General features: G+C 42.4%; 1 protein-coding gene across 5 annotated transcripts in view; it reads left to right on the plus strand.

Annotated features, from left to right (window-relative positions):
• Nucleotides 1–309: 309 nt before the first annotated feature.
• Nucleotides 310–22166, plus strand: part of stambpl1 (STAM binding protein-like 1) — a 63816-nt gene continuing 41959 nt past the window's right edge. For 2 of the 5 annotated variants that reach the window (XM_063071636.1, XM_063071633.1), the window contains exons 1-2: nt 310–577; nt 20051–20143. In XM_063071636.1, the coding sequence (XP_062927706.1) occupies nt 20108–20143 (36 nt within the window). In that variant the 5' untranslated portion in view covers nt 310–577; nt 20051–20107. Of the gene's footprint in view, nt 578–965; nt 1282–1338; nt 1557–20050; nt 20144–22166 lie in introns of those variants that run through there. The other 3 variants (XM_063071635.1, XM_063071634.1, XM_063071637.1) reach the window with 3 other exon arrangements.

The raw sequence follows: 22166 nt of genomic DNA on the forward strand, positions 1-22166 counted from the left end.
CCTTGCAGCCAAGTGATACTAAGTTACTGACGAAGACAGTAACAGTGTTGTATGGTATTCGCTACGATTTTTAAAACGAAATGAAAGACGTAAATTTTTGACGTAAACAGAGAGGAACAGGACAATGCACAGAAAAGAGGCCACGAGAAACACAGGGAAATAAACTGCATACGCATGAAATCGGGACGTTGTGAGAAGTTACTCGATATGAGGTGAACCAAACCGAACCGAGTAAACCCCGGGGATTGGCACCGCCCGCGGTGTCAATCAGAGCGGTTTCAGGAGGAGGGGAAGCGGAGGGCGGGTTGGAGCGGGCTGCCTTGCTGTCGCATCTTTTCCGCTGCTGCAGGGGCAGCTGCTGGTGATGGAGATGGAGAAGGGGAAGGGGGAATGGAGCATGGGCACGGCTCAGTGTTGAGCGGGAATGGAACTACCGATGCGGCAGTGGGTTCAAGCAGCTCCCGAAGGATCTGAACCGGACTATCGCTGAATAACCCGGCCCGGATCGGCCCCGCCGGACAGATGCAAACCTCCTGCCCGCAGTCCGTCCACGTTTGTTCGAAGAGAACAGTGTCAGGTAGCGACCGCAGCTTGCACGTTTATTTGCGGTGTAGTATGATATCGTTCAACCATAACTAGCAATTTAACAAATAAAAGAAGCCAAAACATTTCTACAGCTGGACAGGAAAAGCCGGGAACGCTTGGTTTTGATTCAGTGATGCAAACTCATGTTGTGTGGCAGTTTTAATCTGCGGCAATTTTGTTTATGTGCATAGAGGAAATCGCCTGCATTTATTTCAAGGCGTAGATTTCGCTTGGCTACAGCCAATGAGCAGAAAAATCAACTCCAAGCAAAGAATCTTTTGTTGATGTTTTCGTATCGATGTGGTTAAAGGATTGGGTTACTGCATTCAATGACGCCAACTGTGATTGCGCTAAATCCGTGCATTTTAAATGGATTCACAAAAAATATGCATATTGGAGTGGTTTGATGCATTCGGTTACTCAACCTCCCATATCAGTACTTGGTTACACCCATTGTAGATATTGGTGTAATATTGGGTAGGCGAGATCAATAACAAAAGAATTAGGGGTACTAGGCGTGTCACGTGACTTCCAGCAGGAAACTATTGTGAGTTTTGTATCTCAAATGTTCTGGACTGGATGTTTAGCCTGCAGTCAGTGTGTGTTACACCGATACTCCAGCAACGTTTCTCTAAACCGGTTTTAATCTTCGTCCCGAGGCGTGAGCGTATGAAAGGAGCAGTAAACTCTAAAATAGTAAGTGTCTTGCGTGAGATGACCTTTGCTTTCGAATAGGGCAAACATGCGTCGCCCTTCCGTTTGTTTGCCGAGGGAAATCTGTGGTGTGCTGTTGATTGTTAAGATTACCGGGCGTGGAAAGTCGATTGCTCTCAGCACTATGCCTTAAGTGAACTCAACGCAGGGAGAAGCAGCATGTGGATCTCAAACTCTTGATGCTCGTTTTGTTTCTGTAACGTTTGTTCAAGTGTGAATCTGCCTAAGTGACGTTCAGATTGAGCCATCCAAGACAGGTGAGGCGGCCTGTTGTACACTCCCTGGGGGCGGGGGGGAAGGAGCGATGAAGTGAGTGTGTAATCGTATTAGATTTGAAATGCGTTAGCAAAAGAGCCAATACAGATAAGATTGAATTAATCAGGTAGATTCAGAATACCCTTGTGTTACTACAATCAAATTAGTGTTATATACCATAATACCAAATGAGGGTAGTGTAGTGATTAGTGTAACAGCCAACAGCTCCAGCAATCGCAGTCCGATTCCTGCTGTTGTCAAAAGTAGTTTGGACGTTCAAACTACCCCACCTCCGGGTGCTCGGGTGACCGTTCGACGTAGGGTCGGTAAATTGTGGGTATGCTGTGGTGACGCTTGCGGGCACACACAGACCCTCAAGCTGTTTGTTGTTGACGCAAATAAGCCATTTCTGTGTATGCTTCGATGTACATGTAAACAATAAAGCAAACCTTTAAATCCTTATGGATTTGTACAGGGAATGATTCAACAGATTCTCAAAACCAATAGCATGCTGAATTAGTTCTACTTAAAAATTCTCAGTGGTACCACTCAGGAGTGATTGATGCCACAAGCATATTATAATTGATTTTAAAAATGAATAGATCTAATGGGAATTACTGTAGGCATGAAATGGTACTTTAAGTTCAATAATGGCATATACAGCCACTTTGGATAGCTTTGTGCACAATTTAGTGGGAATTAGGATTTGAAATTTTTTATTGCATATCAAATTTGAACATTACATTGGCATTGTTCTCCAGCTGGTTTTAAATGTGTTGTGATATTAACCACCTGAATGCATTTATATTTCTGTTAGAATGTGAGTGATGAGAATTGGAACACTGGTTGAAATTGGATGTAGTTTTGAAGAAATTAACAGTGTTGAATCTGGGCATGAGCATACCCAGTTTTTTTCAAAGTATGGTACATTTAAATGAAATGGTTTCAAAAGAGTTTATATACATAAAATTGTTGTGATTTCAAGAATTATTTCAAGTGCAGCTTGTCATTATCAAAAGCATTTTAGTGAAAATAGCAGAATCGGATCTTAAAAAAAGTGATCTGGTTCAGTTTGTAGTTGAGATCACTTCATGTCACTCTCAGTCAAGCCCTCCACTCCCCAAGTGCTCAAATATAGAATGTATTGGGGTATGAGGTGCCTCACAGTAATGAAGAGAGTGTCACTAGTTATGCATACTGAGTTTGATTGATTATGGTCTGGTGCTGTTAGGCGTGACGTAGAGTTGATTCATGCTTCTGTAGTCTTTTTTTTCTACTCTTTGTTGTCTTATCATTTCTCTTGAAGGTGTCAATTTGTGAGTGGTTGTCATGGTAGCTCTTCAGTACATCATTCAAGTGTCCATTTTGTAATAGAGGACCTGAATATGCTGTCTCTGTCAGCCTTCATGCATGGAAATGGTGGCACTCTGAATGCTTGAACTCTTTAATGAGTTCACTGAACATCAGAAAGAAGCAAAGACTTCACATGATTGTTTTAATCTGGGAGGCTACCCTTGTTGAATTCAGCACTTGATGTGATCTTCTGGTGCAGCGTTGAAGGAACTTAGTGTCCCTGGGTTGCTTCCCTTGGTAGAGGGAATCCTCAGAGGAACTTGAATAAAATTGTTTCAGGTTGCAAAGATGTATTTAAATAATGATGGCTTAGAATACGTGACTAAAGAGGAAGCATTTCTGGTGGCAAAACAATTTGCTAACAGGATCACGTAGATTTACGATAACTGACATAAGAACCAGATCTGCCTTTAAGGATTTTTTTTTTGACATGACTGTATATTTTAGTGCAGTCTGGTACTCCGGACCTGTGGTCTCCAAGGCCTATATTTCCTGAACTTGAGGAAAATGAATGAGGATCTCACTAAAACATAGTAAGCCCTCATGGGGCTTGTTAGGCCAGACGTTTGATGTTTACCCTGGTTTTGGTATTTGGATTGAGTGGCACCAACTCTGGGGGAGAAAAAGAGGTTAGATATCCAGGACAGAGAGGAGAGGAGATTTTCTTTGTGTGAGTGGAACTTCCCGGTTGGCTGCAGAGGCTTGTCTGCTCAGCGCGTTCATTTGGATGTTAAGGGTTAATGCAGGAACTTTGGTTCTGAGCTAAAAAATTGCTGCAATTTATTTTGAATGCTAAAGGGGTTGAATGACCATTTTCTGCTTCTGTTTCTTGTGAGTCAATCCACGCTGATGATCAAACATTAATGTTAATTTTTAATGATTTCTGTCTCCAGAAATGTCAGTATTGTCACCTGGTTGTGTGAATTCTGCTGAAATTACCCTGCCACCCAGGCTATTAATAATCCCATTACAGCTGCAGCATCTCTACAGATCAGAGACAATCTAAATAGCCCTTGGGTGACCTTCTAATGCAGCATTTCATTAACGCTCACCAATTCCTTGTTTTTATTCAGTCAGGGTTAAACTGATATTATTTGTCTTTGTCAAAGGTATAAGTGCACTTTATGTAGATTTGATAGTTAATGGTGTGTTTTAAGCCTGTTTAATCTTGGTCTTTCTGTACTATATCTTGTTTAATTCTTCATTGTCATCTTGTTTAGAAGGATTACCCAATGCAGAGAGCCTTGGGTCAAGCATCAACTAGATAGAGTGCAGTTAAGCACAGGAGTGCATGCTATTGTGAGGGAAGTCCCTTTTCAGCTGTAAGCCACTCTCTCTGCTTTTTAATATGGATGTCATGGATTCTGTGATGGTATTTGAAGTGAACTCTCCCGTACACTGATCAACATTCTTAGCCAACCAGTGCCACAAAAACTGGCTTGCTCATTTGCTGTTTTTGGCTATTCAAGTCATACAGGAGATAACACACAGCCCTTTGACCTTGCTGACCATTAAATACCCATCTATATAATTCCATTTACCTGCACTTGTCCTCTGCCTTCTGTGCCTTGGCATGATGGTAATTGGACCATTCAAAATTTAGACCATAACACATAGGAGCAGAATTAGGCCATTTGGCCCATCGAGTCTGCTGTGCCATGGTTGATCCTTTTTCCCCTCCTCAGCCCCACTCCCCGACCTCCCCCCTCCCCTGATAACCTTTGATGCCATGTCCAATCAAGAACCTATCAAGCTGTACCTTAAATGCACCAAACGTCCTGGCCTCCACAGCTGCCTGTAGTAATAAATTCCACAAATTCAGCACCCTCTGGCTGAAGAAATTTCTCCACATCTCTGTTTTAAATAGGCACCCAACTATCCTGAGGTTGTGCCCAATATCTCCGAAATTGAAAATTTCGCTGAGTGGTGTCATAGCAACAACCTCTCACTCAATGTCAGTGAGATCAAAGAATTGACTGTAGACTTCAGGAGAGGGAAACCAGAGGTCCATGAGCCAGTAATCATCAGAGGATCAGAGGTGGAGAGGGTCAGCAGCTTTAAATTCCTTGGTGTTACTATCTCGGATGACCTGTCCTGGACCCAGCATGTAAGCATAATTGTTAAAAAAAGTGCAGCAGCACCTTTACTTCCTTAGAAGTCTGTGGTGATTCAGTGTGACGTCTAAAACGTTGACAAACTTTGATGAAGTATGCAGCGTATACTGACTGGCTGCATCACAGCCTGGTATGGAAACATCCATGCCTTTGAATGGAAAATGCTACAAAAAGTAGTGGATTCAGCCCAGTCCATAATGGATGAAGCCCTACCAACCATTGAGCACGTCAACATGAAACACTGTTGTAGGAAAGGAGCATGCATCATCAGAGATCCCCTCCAACCAGGTCATACTCTATTCTTACTGCTGCCATCACAAGGTACAAAAGCCTTGGGACTTCCAGCACCAGATTCGAGAAAAATTACTACCCCACAACCATCAGACTCTTGAACAAAGGGGATAATTACACTTATTTGCCCATCCATTGAGATGTTTCCACAACCAGTGATCTGACTTTAAGGACTCTTGTTATCTCATATTCTCGTTATTTATTGCTATTCATTTATATTTGCATTTGCACAATTTGTTGTCTTCTGTATTCTAGCTGATCTTTCATTGATCCTGTTAAAGACCGTACATCTTTGGAATATGGAGGGGAACCAGAGCACCTGGAGGAAACCCACACAGTCATGGGGAGAACGTACAAACTCCCTACAGGCAGTATTGGATTTGAAGCAGAACCCAGGTTGCTGACCTGTAATTGTGTTATGCTTACCTCTATGGAACCATGCTGTTGTTAAGGCATTGGAAAAGGTGTAAAGTAGACTTACTAGGAAGTCCCAGAACTGAGAGATGTACTCCACAGGTCCTCCCCAGGTTCTGAGTCCCTGACTTACAAACAAGGCTTGGGAGACTGGCAAGACGGACGGGGATGGCTTTGCAGGTTGCTGCGGCACTGAGGGCATTTTCTGCTGGGTGAGAATGCGACACCTCTGCGTGTCTTCCCTCTCCCTCCTCCCTCCTCCCCTAAAAGCCACAACAATGAAGATAAGGGTCAAGCCGATCAGAGCTGCTATTGCTGAGTAGATTCACTCATTCATTCACTGAGTCGGTGGAGTCAGCTGACAACTGCTCACCCCATGCTTGTTCATTCTGTCCCAGCTGTTGCTGTTTCTGTTTCTGTTCCGTTCCAACTTGTGGAAAGTTTGAGTAATGAACAGTTCTTAGGAACCAAACTCTATCACAACCTGGGAACTACCAGGGAAAATTGAAGACACTGGGACTTTTTTTCCTTCAGATAACAGTGGAGCTTTTTTTAAAAAAAAGTTATTTATTTTATTTAGAGAAACAGCACAGAATAGGCCCTTCTCGCCTTTTGAGCCTTGCCCCTGACAGCCCCAATTTAACCCTAGCCTAATCACAGTACTATTTACAATGACAAATTAACCTATTAACTGGTACGTCTTTGGATTGTGGGAGAAAACCGTAGCACCTGGAGGAAACTCATGTGAACATGGGGAAAAAAGTATAAACTTTCTTACACAAGATGCTGAAGTTGAACTCCGAACTTGTAACAGCGTCGCACTAACCACTGCACTACTGTGGGTCGTGAATGGACTGATGAGGAAGTACAAAAGATGTTTCAAATTGTAAATGGAACCAGAATTAGGGCTTTAAGTATAAGATGATCACTAGTAGCAAACTCCTCTCCCAGAAAATTTGAGCGTGACAGGGGGCAGAATTGAGTGTGGTTGATATTACTGAGGAGGGGGTTCATGGGAAGGTGAAAGCTCTAAAGGTAGATAACTTACCTGGAGGAGAAAGAGGTGGCTGAAGAGACTGGAAGCGTTAGTAGTGATTTTTCAAGAATCATTAGATTCTGGAATGGTTCTGGGGGACTGGAACGTTGCAAATATCACTTAAAGAAGACAAATGCTATATTAGCATTTATTTTGAGAGGACTAGAAAATAAAATCAAGGATGCAATGCTGAAGCTTTTAAGGCATTTGTCAGGCTGCACTATTGAGCAGTTTAGCGCACCTTATCTAAGGAAAGATGTCCTGGATTTGGGGTGGGTTCTGTGGAGATTCACAAGAATGATTCCAGGAATGAAAGGATTAATGTATGAGGAGCCTTTGATGGCTCGGGGCATGTAGTTGCTGGAGTTTAGAAGAATAAGGGGCGATCTCATTGAAACCTATCAAATACTGAAAGGCCGAGGTAGAGTGGATGTTGAGAGGATGTTTCCTGCAGTGGGGGACTCTAGGGCCAAAGGACACAGCCTCAGCATAGAAGGATGCCCCTTATAGAACAGGTGAGGACGAATCTCTTTAGCCAGAGGGTGGTGAGTCTGTGGAAATCATTACCACAGGTGGCTGTGGAGACCAAGTCGCCAGGTATACTTAAAGCAGAGATTGATAGGTTCTTGATTAGTAAGGGCATCAAAGATTACACATAGATGAAGAATGGGGTTGAGAGAGGTAATAAATCTGCCGTGACCGAATGGTGGAACAGACTCAAATCGGCCGAATGGTCTAATTCTGCTCCTATGTCTTACGGTCTAAAATGGTCAAATTGTAGATCTTGTTGCCATCGGTGCAATTTAGGGGAAGCAAGATAAATGTGAATGGGTGAAGAATAGAATATGATAATGGGGTTTGATAAGGAAAGATGAATGGATTATTAATAAAGGCATGAATCAGTAGAGTTGAATATTTATGGGCTGTGGAGAATACTGTGTAATAGCTTGATTCAAACCTCAAGTACCTGTTTTAGTTCTGGGAACGTGTATATTATTGGGGGAGGAGGTGGGAGAGATGTGATCTCTCAGGCACTTGGGCAATGCATTATTTAGTTTGCACTTACTGGGTCCTATGTAGTGATGTCAAGCTGATAATTTGCTTCAGTAATATTGGTTGAGTGATGAATATCACCTAGAGAACATGACCAGATGGAATAATTTAAGGGTTTGAAGTTGATAAACCAAACTTTAAATTCAGCAACATCAGCAGAATCAAAATTATGACCCTCTCCCTTGTGCCTTTTTATTTTGATGTCGAAACTTGGTCTTAAGAAGTGAACTGTAAAATTGATTTAACTGGAAACGTGGTAATCTTGTTCTTGAGTGGTCCTACTGCAAAGATGTTCGTGGAGTCATTTCAGGACATGTCTAGGGTTTGTACCCAGCTAACGGAGTAGTGCGTGTAGATCACCAAACAGAATGTGGTTTGCGGCTGTTTGGAGGGCAGTTGTACAAGTTGGTTTGCCAATCCATTATTTTGGCTCCTTCACTCGCTCAACATTTCAAGGGACAAGGTACTATGTGATCCAGGTGTTCCCCAACCCCTTCTTTGCCCAGGCAGGCTTTCTGATAGAGTTCAAGAGTAAAAAGCGTTGTTTGATGATTTTTTTAAATGTTTCTGAAGTCCAGGTTTCTGAAGCAAACTCTTTAATTTTTCGGTTGCTGTTGTATTAATAGAGAAGTCCAATGTGGATGGTGCGGAGTGAGGTGAGTTGCTTGGGGGATGTACTGGTGGGCTAGCTCCAGTGGGCTGGCTAAGATGGCCATTCACGGGTCTGGGCATTGGACAGTCAAGGGCTCTGCCTGAGCTGATGGCCTTCCCCACTTCTCTGGTTACATTCGTGCCTGAGTGTCCCTAGAGAGGGAGCATGCGGTTGCTCTGGGCGCAGTGGTGTTCTGAGAATGAATGGTGGGCCCTTCAGGGAATTGAGTATTTTGTGGATGATAGTAAATGCGTTTCAATTTGCAATTATAAAACGTTTTGAAAAATCACTTATTGTGTGTTTTTTGTGAGTGAAGAAACTTCTCTAGTTTTGTAAGTAATTTAAAAAAGAGTACTTCAGAGATCAAATGCTCATCCTTACACTAATCCTGCTTTAACCCATTCTGTTATTCCCACATTCCCATGAATGTGGCCAATTGAGCTATCAATCTGTAATATTTGGTCACGGAAAGCAAACTTCAGGCAGACTGCATCAGAGGTCATAATTGAACACCGGCCAGCTGACGCTGTGAGGCCTTGGGCCTAGATTGTGCTTTATCTGATTCTTTCAAACTTATTCACTGGATACCGCAGGAGCGTCAGGAAATGGTTATTATATTTAAGTCGAGATTTGTTTTCTTTGTATTTCACTCGGTCTCCACCTGCAAATTCATCACAGGATTGTTTTGTTTAATTTCAGCTTGGTGGAAAATTTTATTTTTATCTCATGTGTTGATCTTTAAGTGGTGTGCCACTTGGGAATTTATTTACACAGCCCTTTGTTATTGTGATTTTTCAGGCCACATGTGGGGAACTTGAAACAAAGGGCAGCTATTATATTACAGCAGTTTCATTTTAAACAAAACATCTATTCTGGTTGGGGAGAAAAAAAATCCATGTTCCTTTGTTCATCATAGTGTGAAAAATGGCAGCACTTTCATCATTATCATTGAATAAATCTGAGCTGTTTGGGAAATGAGCACTTTAAACAGTTTCACTTTGGCTGCAGTTTTTACAAACATAAGAAGATTTTACGGTCTGGAGTCAAAGTGGTACAAAAGTATACTGAAAGGTTGAAACAAAAGTAGGCTGTTAGGAGAAAATATTGAGTTTCTTTGTTAAGAAAATAGCCTATCTGAACAGTTTGCATCTTTTTATAAACTTGCAGTAAAATTGGAAGATTCAAGCATTTTTTGTCATATCAGATGAAGAAATTATGGCCTTGAAGTTTCTCTTATCTAATATTACTATACTTTGAAGGTTTTTAGATACCTGCTAGTAAAGATTATTTTTCAGATGTAAGGCAGCTGACGCGGTGCATATTGCAAAGACAAGAGCACCAAGTCTGCATCCTCATCAAAGTTGCTGGTGAACGCAGCAGGCCAGGCAGCATCTCTAGGAAGAGGTACAGTCGACATTTCGGGCTGAGACCCTTTGTCAGGACTAACTGAAAGAAGAGATAGTAAGAGATTTTAAAGTGGGAGGGGGAGCAGGAGATCCGAAATGCTAGGAGAACACAGGAGGGGGAGGGATGGAGCCAAGAGCTGGACAGTTGATCGGCAAAAGGGATATGAGAGGATCATGGGACAAGAGGCCTAGGGAGAAAGACAAGGGGGAGGGGGGGAAGCCCAGAGGATGGGCAAGGGGTATAGTGAGAGGGACAGAGGGAGAAAAAGGAGACAGAGAAAAAGAATGTCCGTATATAAATAACGGATGGGGTACGAGGGGGAGGTGGGGCATTAGCGGAATTTGAGAAGTCAATGTTCATGCCATCAGGTTGGAGGCTACCCAGACGGAATATAAGGTGTTGTTCCTCCAACCTACGTGTGGCTTCATCTTTTATAGTAGAGGGGGCCGTGGATAGACATATCAGAATGGGAATGGGACGTGGAATTAAAATGTGTGGCCACTGGGAGATCCTGCTTTCTCTGGTGGACGGAGCGTAGGTGTTCAGCAAAACGATCTCCCGGTCTGCATCGGGTCTCGCCAATATATCGAAGGCCGCACTGGGAGCACCGGACGCAGTATATCACCCCAGCCGACTCACAGGTGAAGTGTGGCCTCACCTGGAAGGACTGTCTGGGGCCCTGAATGGTGGTAGTGAGGGAGGAAATGTAAGGGCATGTGTAGCGCTTGTTCTGCTTACAAGGATAAGTGCCAGGAGCGAGATCGGTGGGGAGGGATGGGAGGGATGAATGGACAAGGGAGTCGCGTAGGGAGCGATCCTTGCGGAAAGCGGGTGGGGGGGAGAGAAGGATGTGCTTAGTGGTGGGATTCTGTTGGAGATGGCGGAAGTTACGGAGAGTAATATGTTGGACCCGGAGGCTGGTGGGGTGGTAGGTGAGGACAAGGGAAACTTATTCCTAGTGGAGTGGCGGGAGGATGGAGTGAGAGCAGATGTGCATGAAATGGGGGAGATGTGTTTGAGAGCGGGCTCCATCCCTCCCCCTCCTGTCTTCTCCTATCATTTTGGATCTCCCTCTCCCTCTCCCACTTTCAAATCTCTTACTAGCTCTTCTTTCAGTTAGTCCTGACGAAGGGTCTCGGCCCGAAACGTCGACTGTACCTCTTCCAAGAGATGCTGCCTGGTCTGCTGCGTTCACCAGCAATTTTGATGTGTGTTGCTTGAATTTCCAGCATCTGCAGATTTCCTCGTGTCTGCATCCTCGTGTTATTTTCCCCTAGTTTGTTCTTTGTACTGTGAGTTAATCAGGGTCATACAGAATAGAAACAGGCCCTTGGGCCCATAGTGTGTGACACGCTACGTGGACTAATGACCTGTAATTCCTTTTGTCTGCTCCTGGTCCATATCGCTTCATTCTCTGCATTTCCCTTGTGCCTCAGAGCCCCTTAAATACATCCGTTGTATCTGCCTCCACCTCCATCCCTGGCAGCACACTCCACACACTCAGCACCCTGTTTCTAAAGAAATTTGCCTTGCACATCTGGTTTGAACTTACACCATCACCTGAAATGCATGCCTCCCAGTATTGATCCTGGGAAGAAGATACTGGATGTCCCAGTATTCCTTGGCTCATTACGGTAGCATTTTCAAATCTCATCGAAGTTGAACTTCTTTTAATGCTATAATGAAAGAGATGTTTGGCATTGTGTGTAGGCGCGCATGCTTTCAGGTAACGAGGTGAGTGTGGAATGTTGGCCCCGATCCAGTTTGTCAGCAGTAAGTCTCCCAAGAGGACCACAGCCGTGGAGGATTGCATGCATCAATGACCCAGAGAGCTGGGTTGGCTGGAGTTGGGGCCTTGTGCTTTGGCTCTTGGTAGGGTCCCTCATGCCAAACAGGTCAAAGTGTAGAGGCCAGACTAAGTCATCCACCTCGTTGGACTAACTATCCTGACTGGTAAAAACAAAATTGTAAAGAAGAGTCCTTTTACATCTGAATGCGACAGTATACCGGAGTCTCCACCTGGGGCTTGTATGGCTGACAGTGCCGAAAACCAGGAGGAAGCTCCTGGCATGATGAAGGAAGCCCTGAACACTGCCAGGGATGGAGGATCTTCATTGCAGCCCGAAATGCCAGCACTGTAATGAGCAGTTAGTAAGGATGCAGCAATAAGGCTGTTTCACAAAGCTCCCACTTTATTCCTTTCATACACTTACGTCTGTAGTTAAATCCTAAAGCAGAGAAGATGCACATTTAGACTTGAAGCAGTGCTATACTTGCAGTGCACAACGTCTGCAGAGTAGAGTAAAAGACTAAAGATACAGGACAGGATGTTTAGAGATGACGGCTGGTGACAAATCAGGATGTTACATGGTGAATGGATGGCTAAGCCAGGTCATGATATTAGTGAGTGAAGAGTGCATGCAATGGATGACTCTGAACTACATGCACAAAAGAAATAGAAGCTGCAGTTGTCCATGGGAGCCTTTCAAACCTTATAAAGTATTTTTTTGGGACCAAGATATTACTGCTGAGGTCAACATGTGTTTGCGCCTTCCCAGTGCCTCTTGAAGTGGGTGGTATGCTAGGGCATTTGTGAAGATGTTTAGGTCAAGTCAGATGAGGATAGCTGACTTCCATTGCATCTTCCAGTCAAGATGGCGCCAACGACAGGCGACATCTTCCAGATACTCCATGAAACTGTTTCTTTTGCTTCTTTTTCCATTTTTAAATGTCTTTCTGGTGTTGTAAGAGCCTGCGATCAACAGTTTGAAGATCGATTGCGTGGCTTGGAATCTTGTCTCTGAGGAGATTCTAGGGCGAGAGGCACGAGGCCAGGAAGCTTAGAGACGGGGCACTAGCTCATGATCAACTCCATTTCTGACCGATTAAAGCATTGAGGAAGATTGAAATATTGAGGCGAGCGAGTGTTCTGCCAGCCTCTCGCTCACTGCTGCCGGGGGAAGGTGTCCGCGTTTGACAGCCTCTCATGAGGGTGGTTGACTTTGTTTGAGCAGCCTCCATAGTTTTCTTTGCTTCATGGCTGTCTGGAGAAGACGACTCTCAGAGTTATATATTGCATACATACTTTCATAATAAATATACCTTGAACTTTGAAACGCTAGTGTGATCGGTAGGTTTTCAGAACAAGTTATTGGCTTTTATGTCATTATTACTAATGATTAATTTGTTTTTACAATCCAGAATATAAACTCCACAACAACCACAGTGGATGTGAAATTGGGTCTCTTAATTATTAATCTTGATTCACTTGACTGCCAGGCCTCTGGATTATTATCCCAGTGATGTATTTATTGCACCATCATTCAGTAAAATTATTGTTGGTCTGATCTTGGCAACTTTTTATGTAGTCCACATATCCTTCTGTCTCAGTTTTGCCTCAGGTCTCCAAGATAGAGAGTTCCAAAGATTCATGATCCTCTAAGGTTTTCTTATCTCTATACAAAATGGAGGTTGTTTTATTATGAAATCGTGCCCCATGTGCTGGTGTCTCCCTTCAGCGGAAATAACCTCTCGCCTCTGATCCATCAAAAGCCTCTGGACAGCATGTTGTCTCCAGTTAAACAGAGAACAGCACAATACAGGCCCTTCGGCCCATGATGTACGTACCTCTTAACCTACTCAAGGATCAAGCTAACTTCCTCCTACATAGCCCTCCATTTTACTGTCATCCATGTGTCTAGCTGAGAGTTTCATAAATGTCTCTAATGTATCTGCCTTTACTATCACCTCCCGGAAGGTTGTTTCTGTGTAAAAACTACTTGCCTCTGGCATCCTCCCCCTACTATACTTTCCTTCAGTCACCCACCCCCCACCTGCTCCAGGTTTAGTTGTATCTTCCCTGGGGAAAAGTCTCTGGCTATCTACTCGATCTGTCTGTCTTATCATCTTGTACACCTCCATCACGTCATCTCTTATCCTCTGCTGCAGGGAGAAAGCCTTAGTTCACTCAACTTTTCCTCAAGAGACATGCTCTCTATTCCAGGCAGCATGCTGGTAGATCTCCTCTGCACCCAAAGCTTCTACCTCTTTACTATAGTGCAAGAGAATCTGCAGATGCTGGAAATCCAGAGCAACACACCTCAAAATGCCGGAGGAACTCAGCAGGTCAGGCAGCATCTACGGAGATGAAAAAACAGTCGATATTTCAGGCCAAGACCCTTCATCTTGGCCTGAAACATTGCCTCTTTTCCATAGGTGCTGCCTGACCTGCTGAGTTCCTCCAGCATTTTGTGTGTGGTATATCCTTCCTATAATGAGGCGACCAGGACTGCACCCAATATCCAAAATGTGATTGAAATGCTGTCTTTATTTTCCTTCTTCCTAAAATGGATAACATCACATCACATCTCCATCTCTTTAAAATTTTACCCACTTGAGCTATTTGAAGGACTGGGTGCTGTGTCTTTATTCTATCTTGATTTATAAGATGCTGAAAGTTTGACTTCCACTAAAACTCCGGTTGCTTATAATGTAGGCAACATGGTATCATTACGGGCCAACAGTATTTGTGTGGCTAGAAAACTAACGTTTGGAATAGAGTAACTGATTGTAGCTCCAAGGCTGTATTCACAGACACCTTTTTATATTGCTGAAGTAGTTTTGTTTGGCAAAAGAGCTGTCAGACATCAACTTAAATTGTGACGAGACTGCTATTCACTGTCTTATGTGCTATCTTATATTTTTGATACTGTTTCTACAGCTGTTTTAATTGTAAAAATAGGCATTTTAGTTAGTAACAATTATAAACAATATATACAATATATTTTTAGTTTTGCCATTTGATGTTAAAGTCTCTGAGAGTGAGATAGCCAATACTGCAAGAGTAATCATTCTTCACATAGCTCCATATTTTTAAGCCATGCTGCAATTTTTTTAGTGCCCTGTAGTTTTTGGTACTTGGGGCATTTGGATGTTGATGAGATACTGACTGTATTAACTCAATTATTTATGCTTGCAGACACATTTCAGGTTTAAGGGAATAATCTTTCTCACTGGCAATTTGCCTCGAGCAGCAGATGGTTCTGCAGCTGTGCTGTGACCTTCATTGACTGATGGGTGGAAAGAAGTTTTATATTTTGCAGGCTGCAGATTTCCTGTCATCTTCTAATGCTGGTACCTTATTATCTACACCCTTCTGTGCAATAATGACATAGCCACAGAGTTTCCTCTAACTTTTAAGTTATTACTTCCTTTTTTTTTCTGAAACTTTTTTGCCCAAATCAGTAAAACCAGATTTAATAATATCTGTAGACAGTCTCTCAGTACTGATCAACTTAATTTTGTCAGTTAAGGTTGAAGTTTAGCTTTGTCACGTATATTGAAGTATACAGTAAAATGTATTGTTTGCGTCAAATCAAAATTAGTGAGGATTGTGCTGAGCTGCCTGCAGTGTTGCCATGCTTCCGGCGCCAGCTGAATGTGCCCAAGATTCACACCTCTTGCGTATGTGAGAGAACCAGTGCCCCTGGAGGAAACCCATTTGGTCACAGGGTGAACACACAAACTCCTTAAGAGACAATGGCAGGAATTGAGCTCTGATCTTACAGCTGGAGCTGTAAAACATTGAGCTTACAGCTACGCCTCTGTGCCATCCTACTTAAAATACCTAAAGCAGGGTTCCAACCTTTTTAATGCCATGGACCCCTGTCATTAACTGAGAGGTCCATGGAGCCCAGGTTGGGAACCACTGACTTAAAGGATCTGCAGAACTTTCTCCCCTCAAGAGATGAGAACTTTTAAATGTTATCTGTCTTTCCAAGTTTCTCTTTACTTTTTGTTTCTGGTTTGCATGTACTTGTTGCTTTCTTATGTGTGTGGAGACCCTCTCTCACTCTTTCTTTCTCTGTTTCGTAAGTTCTTTTAGTATTCCATTAATTATTTTCAAATACAGATTCATAGCATACAGGTGCTGCATCAATTTTTTTTCTGAATATTTAGATTAGATTATGTGGACATGCTGTCCTCTTTTATTGTCATTTAGTAATACATGCATTAAGAAATGATACAATGTTTTTCCAGAATGATATCACAGAAACACATGACAAACCAAGACTGAAAAACTGACAAAAACCACGTAACTATAACATATAGTTACAACAGTGCAAAGCAATACTATAATTTGATAAGAACAGACCATGGGCACGGTAAAGTCTCAAAGTCTCTCGAAAGTCCCATCATCTCACGCAGACGGTAAACCTCCAGCGCCGCCAACTTGCTGATGCAGCATACTGGAAGCATCCAACCACAGTCCGAGTCTGTCTGAAAACTCCGAGCCTCCGACCAGCTCTCCGACACTGAGCACCATCTCCGCCGAGTGCTTCAACCCCAGCCCCAGCAACAGGCAATAGGCAAAGCCAAGGATTTGGGACCTTCCCTTCCGGCGATTCTCGATCGCACAGCAGCAGCAGCAGCGAAGCAGACATTTCAGAAGTTTCTCCAGGTGTTCCTCCGTGCTTCTTACGGCTGTCTCCATCAAATCCAGATTGTGCACGGCCCCCTAGTTAACACATACGATATTCATTCGGGACGGCCGCGCACGCTGTGTCGCACCGCCATCTCCTCCTCCCTCCTGAGAGCCCATTTTTTGATTTTAAGAGCACGTAGTAGAAAGATTTTAAAAAAATCATTAAGGATCTGAGCAATAAGGCCAGCCTGTGTCACCCTGTACTGACTGCCCAGGAGAAGGTGAAAGTGAGACAGCTTCTTGAAGTACTACGTACAGTCCTTCTCATAAAGGGACTTTGTGCGCTATTAGACAGGCGGTTCCAGGATATACACCCAGTAAAGATGAAGAACTGGCAAAGTACTTTCAAGATAGGAAAGGTGCACAACCTTTGGTAATGCAATAATTACACTCTAGCTGCCCTGATTATCCCAATTTACCTGCCTAACTCTATGACAGACATTCTCATTGTTCTATCTATCCTTTCAGCCTCATTCTCTGCAATGACATTTTTCACAGTTCTGATGAATGCTCTTTGATTTCATTTTCCAGAGTTGCTGCCTGACCTGCCGAGTATTTCCGGCGTTTTGAATTTATCTCAGTGTTCCAGCATCTGCAGTTTTGATTTTCCTTAGTTCAGATGTTATTTTCAAAATTTACATTTGATTCCATTTTCAATTTTTTTGCTCAGTTTTTTTAAAAGAATTGCTCAATTGTAATGGTGCAAAAGCAAATCGCCACAAAAGTTGGGCATCTGGTATAAAACGGAAAATGCTGGAAGAATTCAGCATATCAGGTAGCACCTTTGAATGGAGAAAGAGTTTACATTTCAGAACTTAGATGTTCGAGATAAAAACAGGTTTTAAGCTGGAGAGTGTGGGTGATGAGTGAGATGGCAAAAGGGAGAGTCAGTATTTCTTTGTTATTTTTAAGATTATTCATGTGAGGGACGTCCCACAATACAATTTAATCTTATCATGTTACTCACTGCATTATCTTCTGTAGGTTGAATAGCTAGAATTTAGGTTAATCTGACTTGAGACACAACTGTGCTTCTGCCAAACCTTGTTTTTCAGAAATAACTTTGACCTTGTACGAGGTACGTCTCTTCTTTTTGTGAATAAGAAATCCTACACTGATTCAGATTATCTGACATCACTTTGATCTTGTACTTTATGATTGACTTCCATCAGAAATTGATTTAGCCTTGAGGCATCTCTCAAAATGTGCCAGTTGTTGTTCCACATAAGTCATGTAACCTTTTGAGGTGGTATTGATTATTAAGCTGAGAAATGTGGTGCAGATCAAGGTTTCATACTCAGTATTGAGGTGAAGGAGTGTTAATAGCTTCTGGTGCCCCAGTCGATTAGGCTTCTGTTGATTTGAGATCTTTAACCTCTATTTGAAAGCTGAAGTAAGTAGTTTAATACAGCAACCAAATTCTAGAACCTTCAAGAGTACAAGGCTCTCTTCTGCATTACAGTGGTTTCAGATCAGGTCAGGAGATTTTGGATCCATTGTTACCTTGCCTGAGAGTACTTGCTTCTCTAGTGGGCTTGCATCTAGTCATGTGGCAAAGAGGTCAGTTGCCTTTAACTCTCTTCCCACGAGTTACATGGAGGTCTCTGCAACTTCAGTATGAAAGCAAGAATGATCAGCGCACGGGAGTACACTAACAGCAGAGGAGCCCACAATATTAAGCTTGCCAGCCTGACTGGATTTAAAGACCGGGTAATATGGACTTGCGCAAGATTCATTATGTCCTCCGTGGCTGCTCTGATTGAGAGGGTGAGCACAAGGGTCCTTCTCAGCCAGGTGAATAGAAAGGGATCTTCCTTCATGTGGTTGCCGCTTGTGACACAGCTCAGGGACTCACTTGGAGTTCCTTTGAATATTTTATTATGACATTAAACTGGAAAGAGTCCAGAGAAGATTTATGAAATGCTGCCAAGACTGAAGGACCTGAATTATAGGAAGATAATGGCAGGTTAGGACTTCATTCCGTGGAGCATAGGAGATGGAGGGACAGCTAAAAACACATAGTCGTCTTCCCAGGAAAAAGGACTTAGCAACCAGAGGACATGGGTTAAGAGAGGTGAAAGATTTAAAAGGGACCTGAGGGGCAACTTCCTCACATGGATGGTAGTGCATATATGTAGTGAGCTTCTGGAGAAAGGTACAATAACAAACATTTGAAGATATTTGGATAAGTACATGTATCAGAGGAGTTTTGGGGAATAAGCATCAAATGTGGACAAACGGGACTAGTTTGCTGGGCACCATAATCGGCATCGACATGTTGGGTTGAATGGTGTGTTTCCATGCTATGTACCTCTATGTCTCTATGACTTGCCATGGGGTTCCATTGACACCCTTTCAACCCGGCCAAGCTGGGCTGAAACCTTTTATAAAGTTGACGAAAATTGGTAATATCAAGGCTTAAAATTGACCCTGATGAGAGGAACATTGAATAACACGAAAGGCCTGGATGATAGAGAGAGGTGGTAACCCAGTGTGGCAGTCAGAGAAGAAACAAAGGTCTTAAGACCCATGAGCATGTTTCCTAAGCCTTTTATTTTGTTTCCAAATTCATTATAATATTGTCACACGGTGCCTTGCGGATTATTTACACAAAACACCGTACTGTTTATACATAGCATATTGTTTGATTAAAGGGTGCCAGGTTTTTGTTGTGTTCTGATGATCCGGGCAGATCACAGTCCATGTTTGTTGTGTTCACTAGGGGGAGAAGGTGCACAGGTACCGTCCTGCATTGGCTCTGTTCTTATTCATTGGCCACCACATGTGACAAGCCCTTACAACGTTCCTTTAGCTGTCAGCTATCATTTATAAGCCGCTGTTTCTGATTTGTGCATTTAATACTATTCAGAACATCTGTAATGCAAAGTCCAGTGTTCATACTCCCTTTACCTAGCGTCACCTATCACTTTCCAGCTTGTACTCATTTCCCTGCCCCCACCTTCTTATTCTGGCATCTTCCCCCTTCCTTTCCCATGCTGATGAAGGGTCTCAGCCCGAAACATCGACAGTTTATTCCTCTCCGTAGATGCTGCCTGACCTACTGAGTTCCTCCAGCATTAAGTTGGTATTTAAATTTGAGGTCTTCTTTCGGTGGCTGGTGAAAGGTGAGAAGATGTTGAATCTCTGAAATTATCTACTCCAGTAGGTTGTAATGGTGAGATCATTAGTGTTTTAAAAGAGGAAGAATTTATCCCTTTGAAAGGGGTTGAGGGCAAGGGGGGCTATCACAATCAGGAACAAAATCCTGGGGCAGGTCAGCCATGATCATATTGAATGACAGAGCTGGCCTGAGTAGCTGAGTAGTCTACTCCTGCTTTCCCCCGTTCCTGCAGCCAGGATGTTGATGTAGTTGATGTAGTTTGCATTCTTCTGTCTGACTATTTGTGACATTGAAAAGTGCTCAAAACTATTATAGCGGAAACAAAAACTATAAAAACACAATTCAGCTAATTATGCAACAGATTAGGATCTTCTCTAATGTATGCAGTGCATGTTTTTATTGTCTGTTTTTTGCATAATTGGTTGAATTGTGTTTTAATGAGAAAATGTTTTGCGTATCTTGATGTTAGTGTGATCATGATTTAGAACAATTCTTTGCCTCTGTCTAAACAGAATTACAACAGAACTGTTTGAAGAAGAGAATCTGCTAACTTTTGCTTTCTTCCTCATAGGTGAGGTGAGGAATCGAGGCGTTAAGAGGGAGCTCCGAAACTAATTCACGTACAGATATGGAGTTTGATCAGCCTTTTACATTCATCTCTCTGGTATTACTTATGTATTAATAATCATAGAATTAAAATTTACCAAAGTTGGCATCCAACCTTCTTTTAGAAATCTTTCAAACTGCCTTTACAGGATTTGTTGGGAATGTTTGTTCCTAGATTAGTTAGTCAGAAATACTGCTGTGGCAGTTTAAATTCTTCCCCTTGAATGTAATGATCTTGATCAAATTGCACTGGATTATCTCTCTTCCTGTTGGTGTTCATCTTCATGGTGCAATTTACTCAAGAAGATTTAGTGCAAGATGTAATTAGATGACATTTGGCTTTAAAGATTGAAAACAAAATGTGCGTTGTTAAAAGATGGAAGTAATAGAACGGGAGAAAAACATTTTTACAAGTCTAGTTTAATTCAGATAAACAATTGTTTTGGAAAGACCTTTCAAAATTTTCAATTCACCGTTGTATTTTTTTAAAGGGCGATCCATCTGACGTTGTTGACAATTATTTCAGTAGTTTAGAGAATTTGTGAGGGAAAAATTCCATTTATCTGCTGTTTGATGAAAAATTTGAGAGATTTCCTGTGCAGTAAATTACTAATAGCCTGCTGTCCAGGAATTCAGAATTCCTAAAGGCTCTGTGTCTGGCTGGGGCCAGATTATGTTTACTGCTCTCTTCCTCTCGCGAGAGACACAGTTCCAGTCCATCATTTCTACTCACCTGAGCATCAGTATTCATGTTCTCTTCAATGTAATTGAAGGGAATATTTTCACTTCCATGGCATTAGTGTGACTAATTGTTTAACTTGGCAAACAAATTATTTCTTCCATCACTTCTTTCCACAAGGAGCAGGTTCCTCTGCTTCCTCCTTGCTCTAATCTTTTGCTTCAGGAATTAGCCTCTTGGCTTCTCTCAGCATTGCTTTCAGTACACTGTTCTTTTGTTGTCTGGAGAAAGCAACATATTTCAGATGAGCTCTGACTAGAATACTCCACTTTAATCACAAACCTGTACCAGTGTTTTCCTGTCAAATCCACTTAATATTTGGTTTGCTTTGTTGTTGTTTCTCTGCTTTGCTGCTGGTTTTTCTGAAGACCTTTAGCACTCCTATTGATTCATCCTTAGTTAACTCAGTGTCATTCAAAGTTCAAAGTAAATTTATTATCAAAGTACGTATATATCACCATATACAACTTTAAGATTCATTTTTTTTTGGACGTACTCAATAAATCAATGGAAGACCACACCAACAGAGTGGAAAACCAGTGTGCGAAAGATAATAAACTGTGCAAATACTAAAAGAAAGAAATGATAATAATTAAGCAATAAATATCAAGAACATGACATGAAGAGTCCTTGAAAGTGAGTCCATAAAGTTGTGGGAACAGTTCAGTGATGAAGCAAGTGAAGTTATCCCCTCTGTCTGGTTTAAGAGCCTAATGTTTGAGGGGTAATAACTGTTCTTGAACCTGGTGGTGAGAACCTTTGTGATGTTAGCAGTGAGAGGAGAGCATGACTTGGATGGTGGGGGTCCCTGTTGATGGATGCTGTTTTCCTGTGACAGTGCTCCATGTAGATGTTCTCAATGGTGAGGAGGGCTTTAACTGTGATGCACTGGGCCATATCCACCGCTATCTTGTAGGATTTTCCGTTCAAGGACATTAGTGTTTCCATTAGTGATGCAGCCAGTCAATATACCATCCACTGCACATCTATAAAAGTTTGTCAAAGTTTTGGATGTCATGCTGAATTTTCTTTCAGAGTTTAGCTGTTCTTCGCTTTCTCTTGATGTGTGGATTATTTTAGACTTGTCTGCAGTAAGTTCCATCTGCCCTTTTCCTGCTATTTTGCCCTAAGCCATTCTTATAAGATTTAAGAGCAGTAGCAAGCCATCTGGCCCATTAATTCTACTCCACCATTCAGTAAGATCATGGCTGATCTTGCCGTGGGCTCAGCTTTACCTACTTACTTCTTCCCCATAATCCTCAATTCCCATACTATGGAATAATCTATTTAACAATATCTTAAATATATTAACTGAGGTAGCTGGTACAGCTACTTAATTCTC

Source organism: Mobula hypostoma, chromosome 19 (assembly GCF_963921235.1).
Source record: "Mobula hypostoma chromosome 19, sMobHyp1.1, whole genome shotgun sequence".
NCBI lineage: Eukaryota > Metazoa > Chordata > Chondrichthyes > Myliobatiformes > Myliobatidae > Mobula > Mobula hypostoma.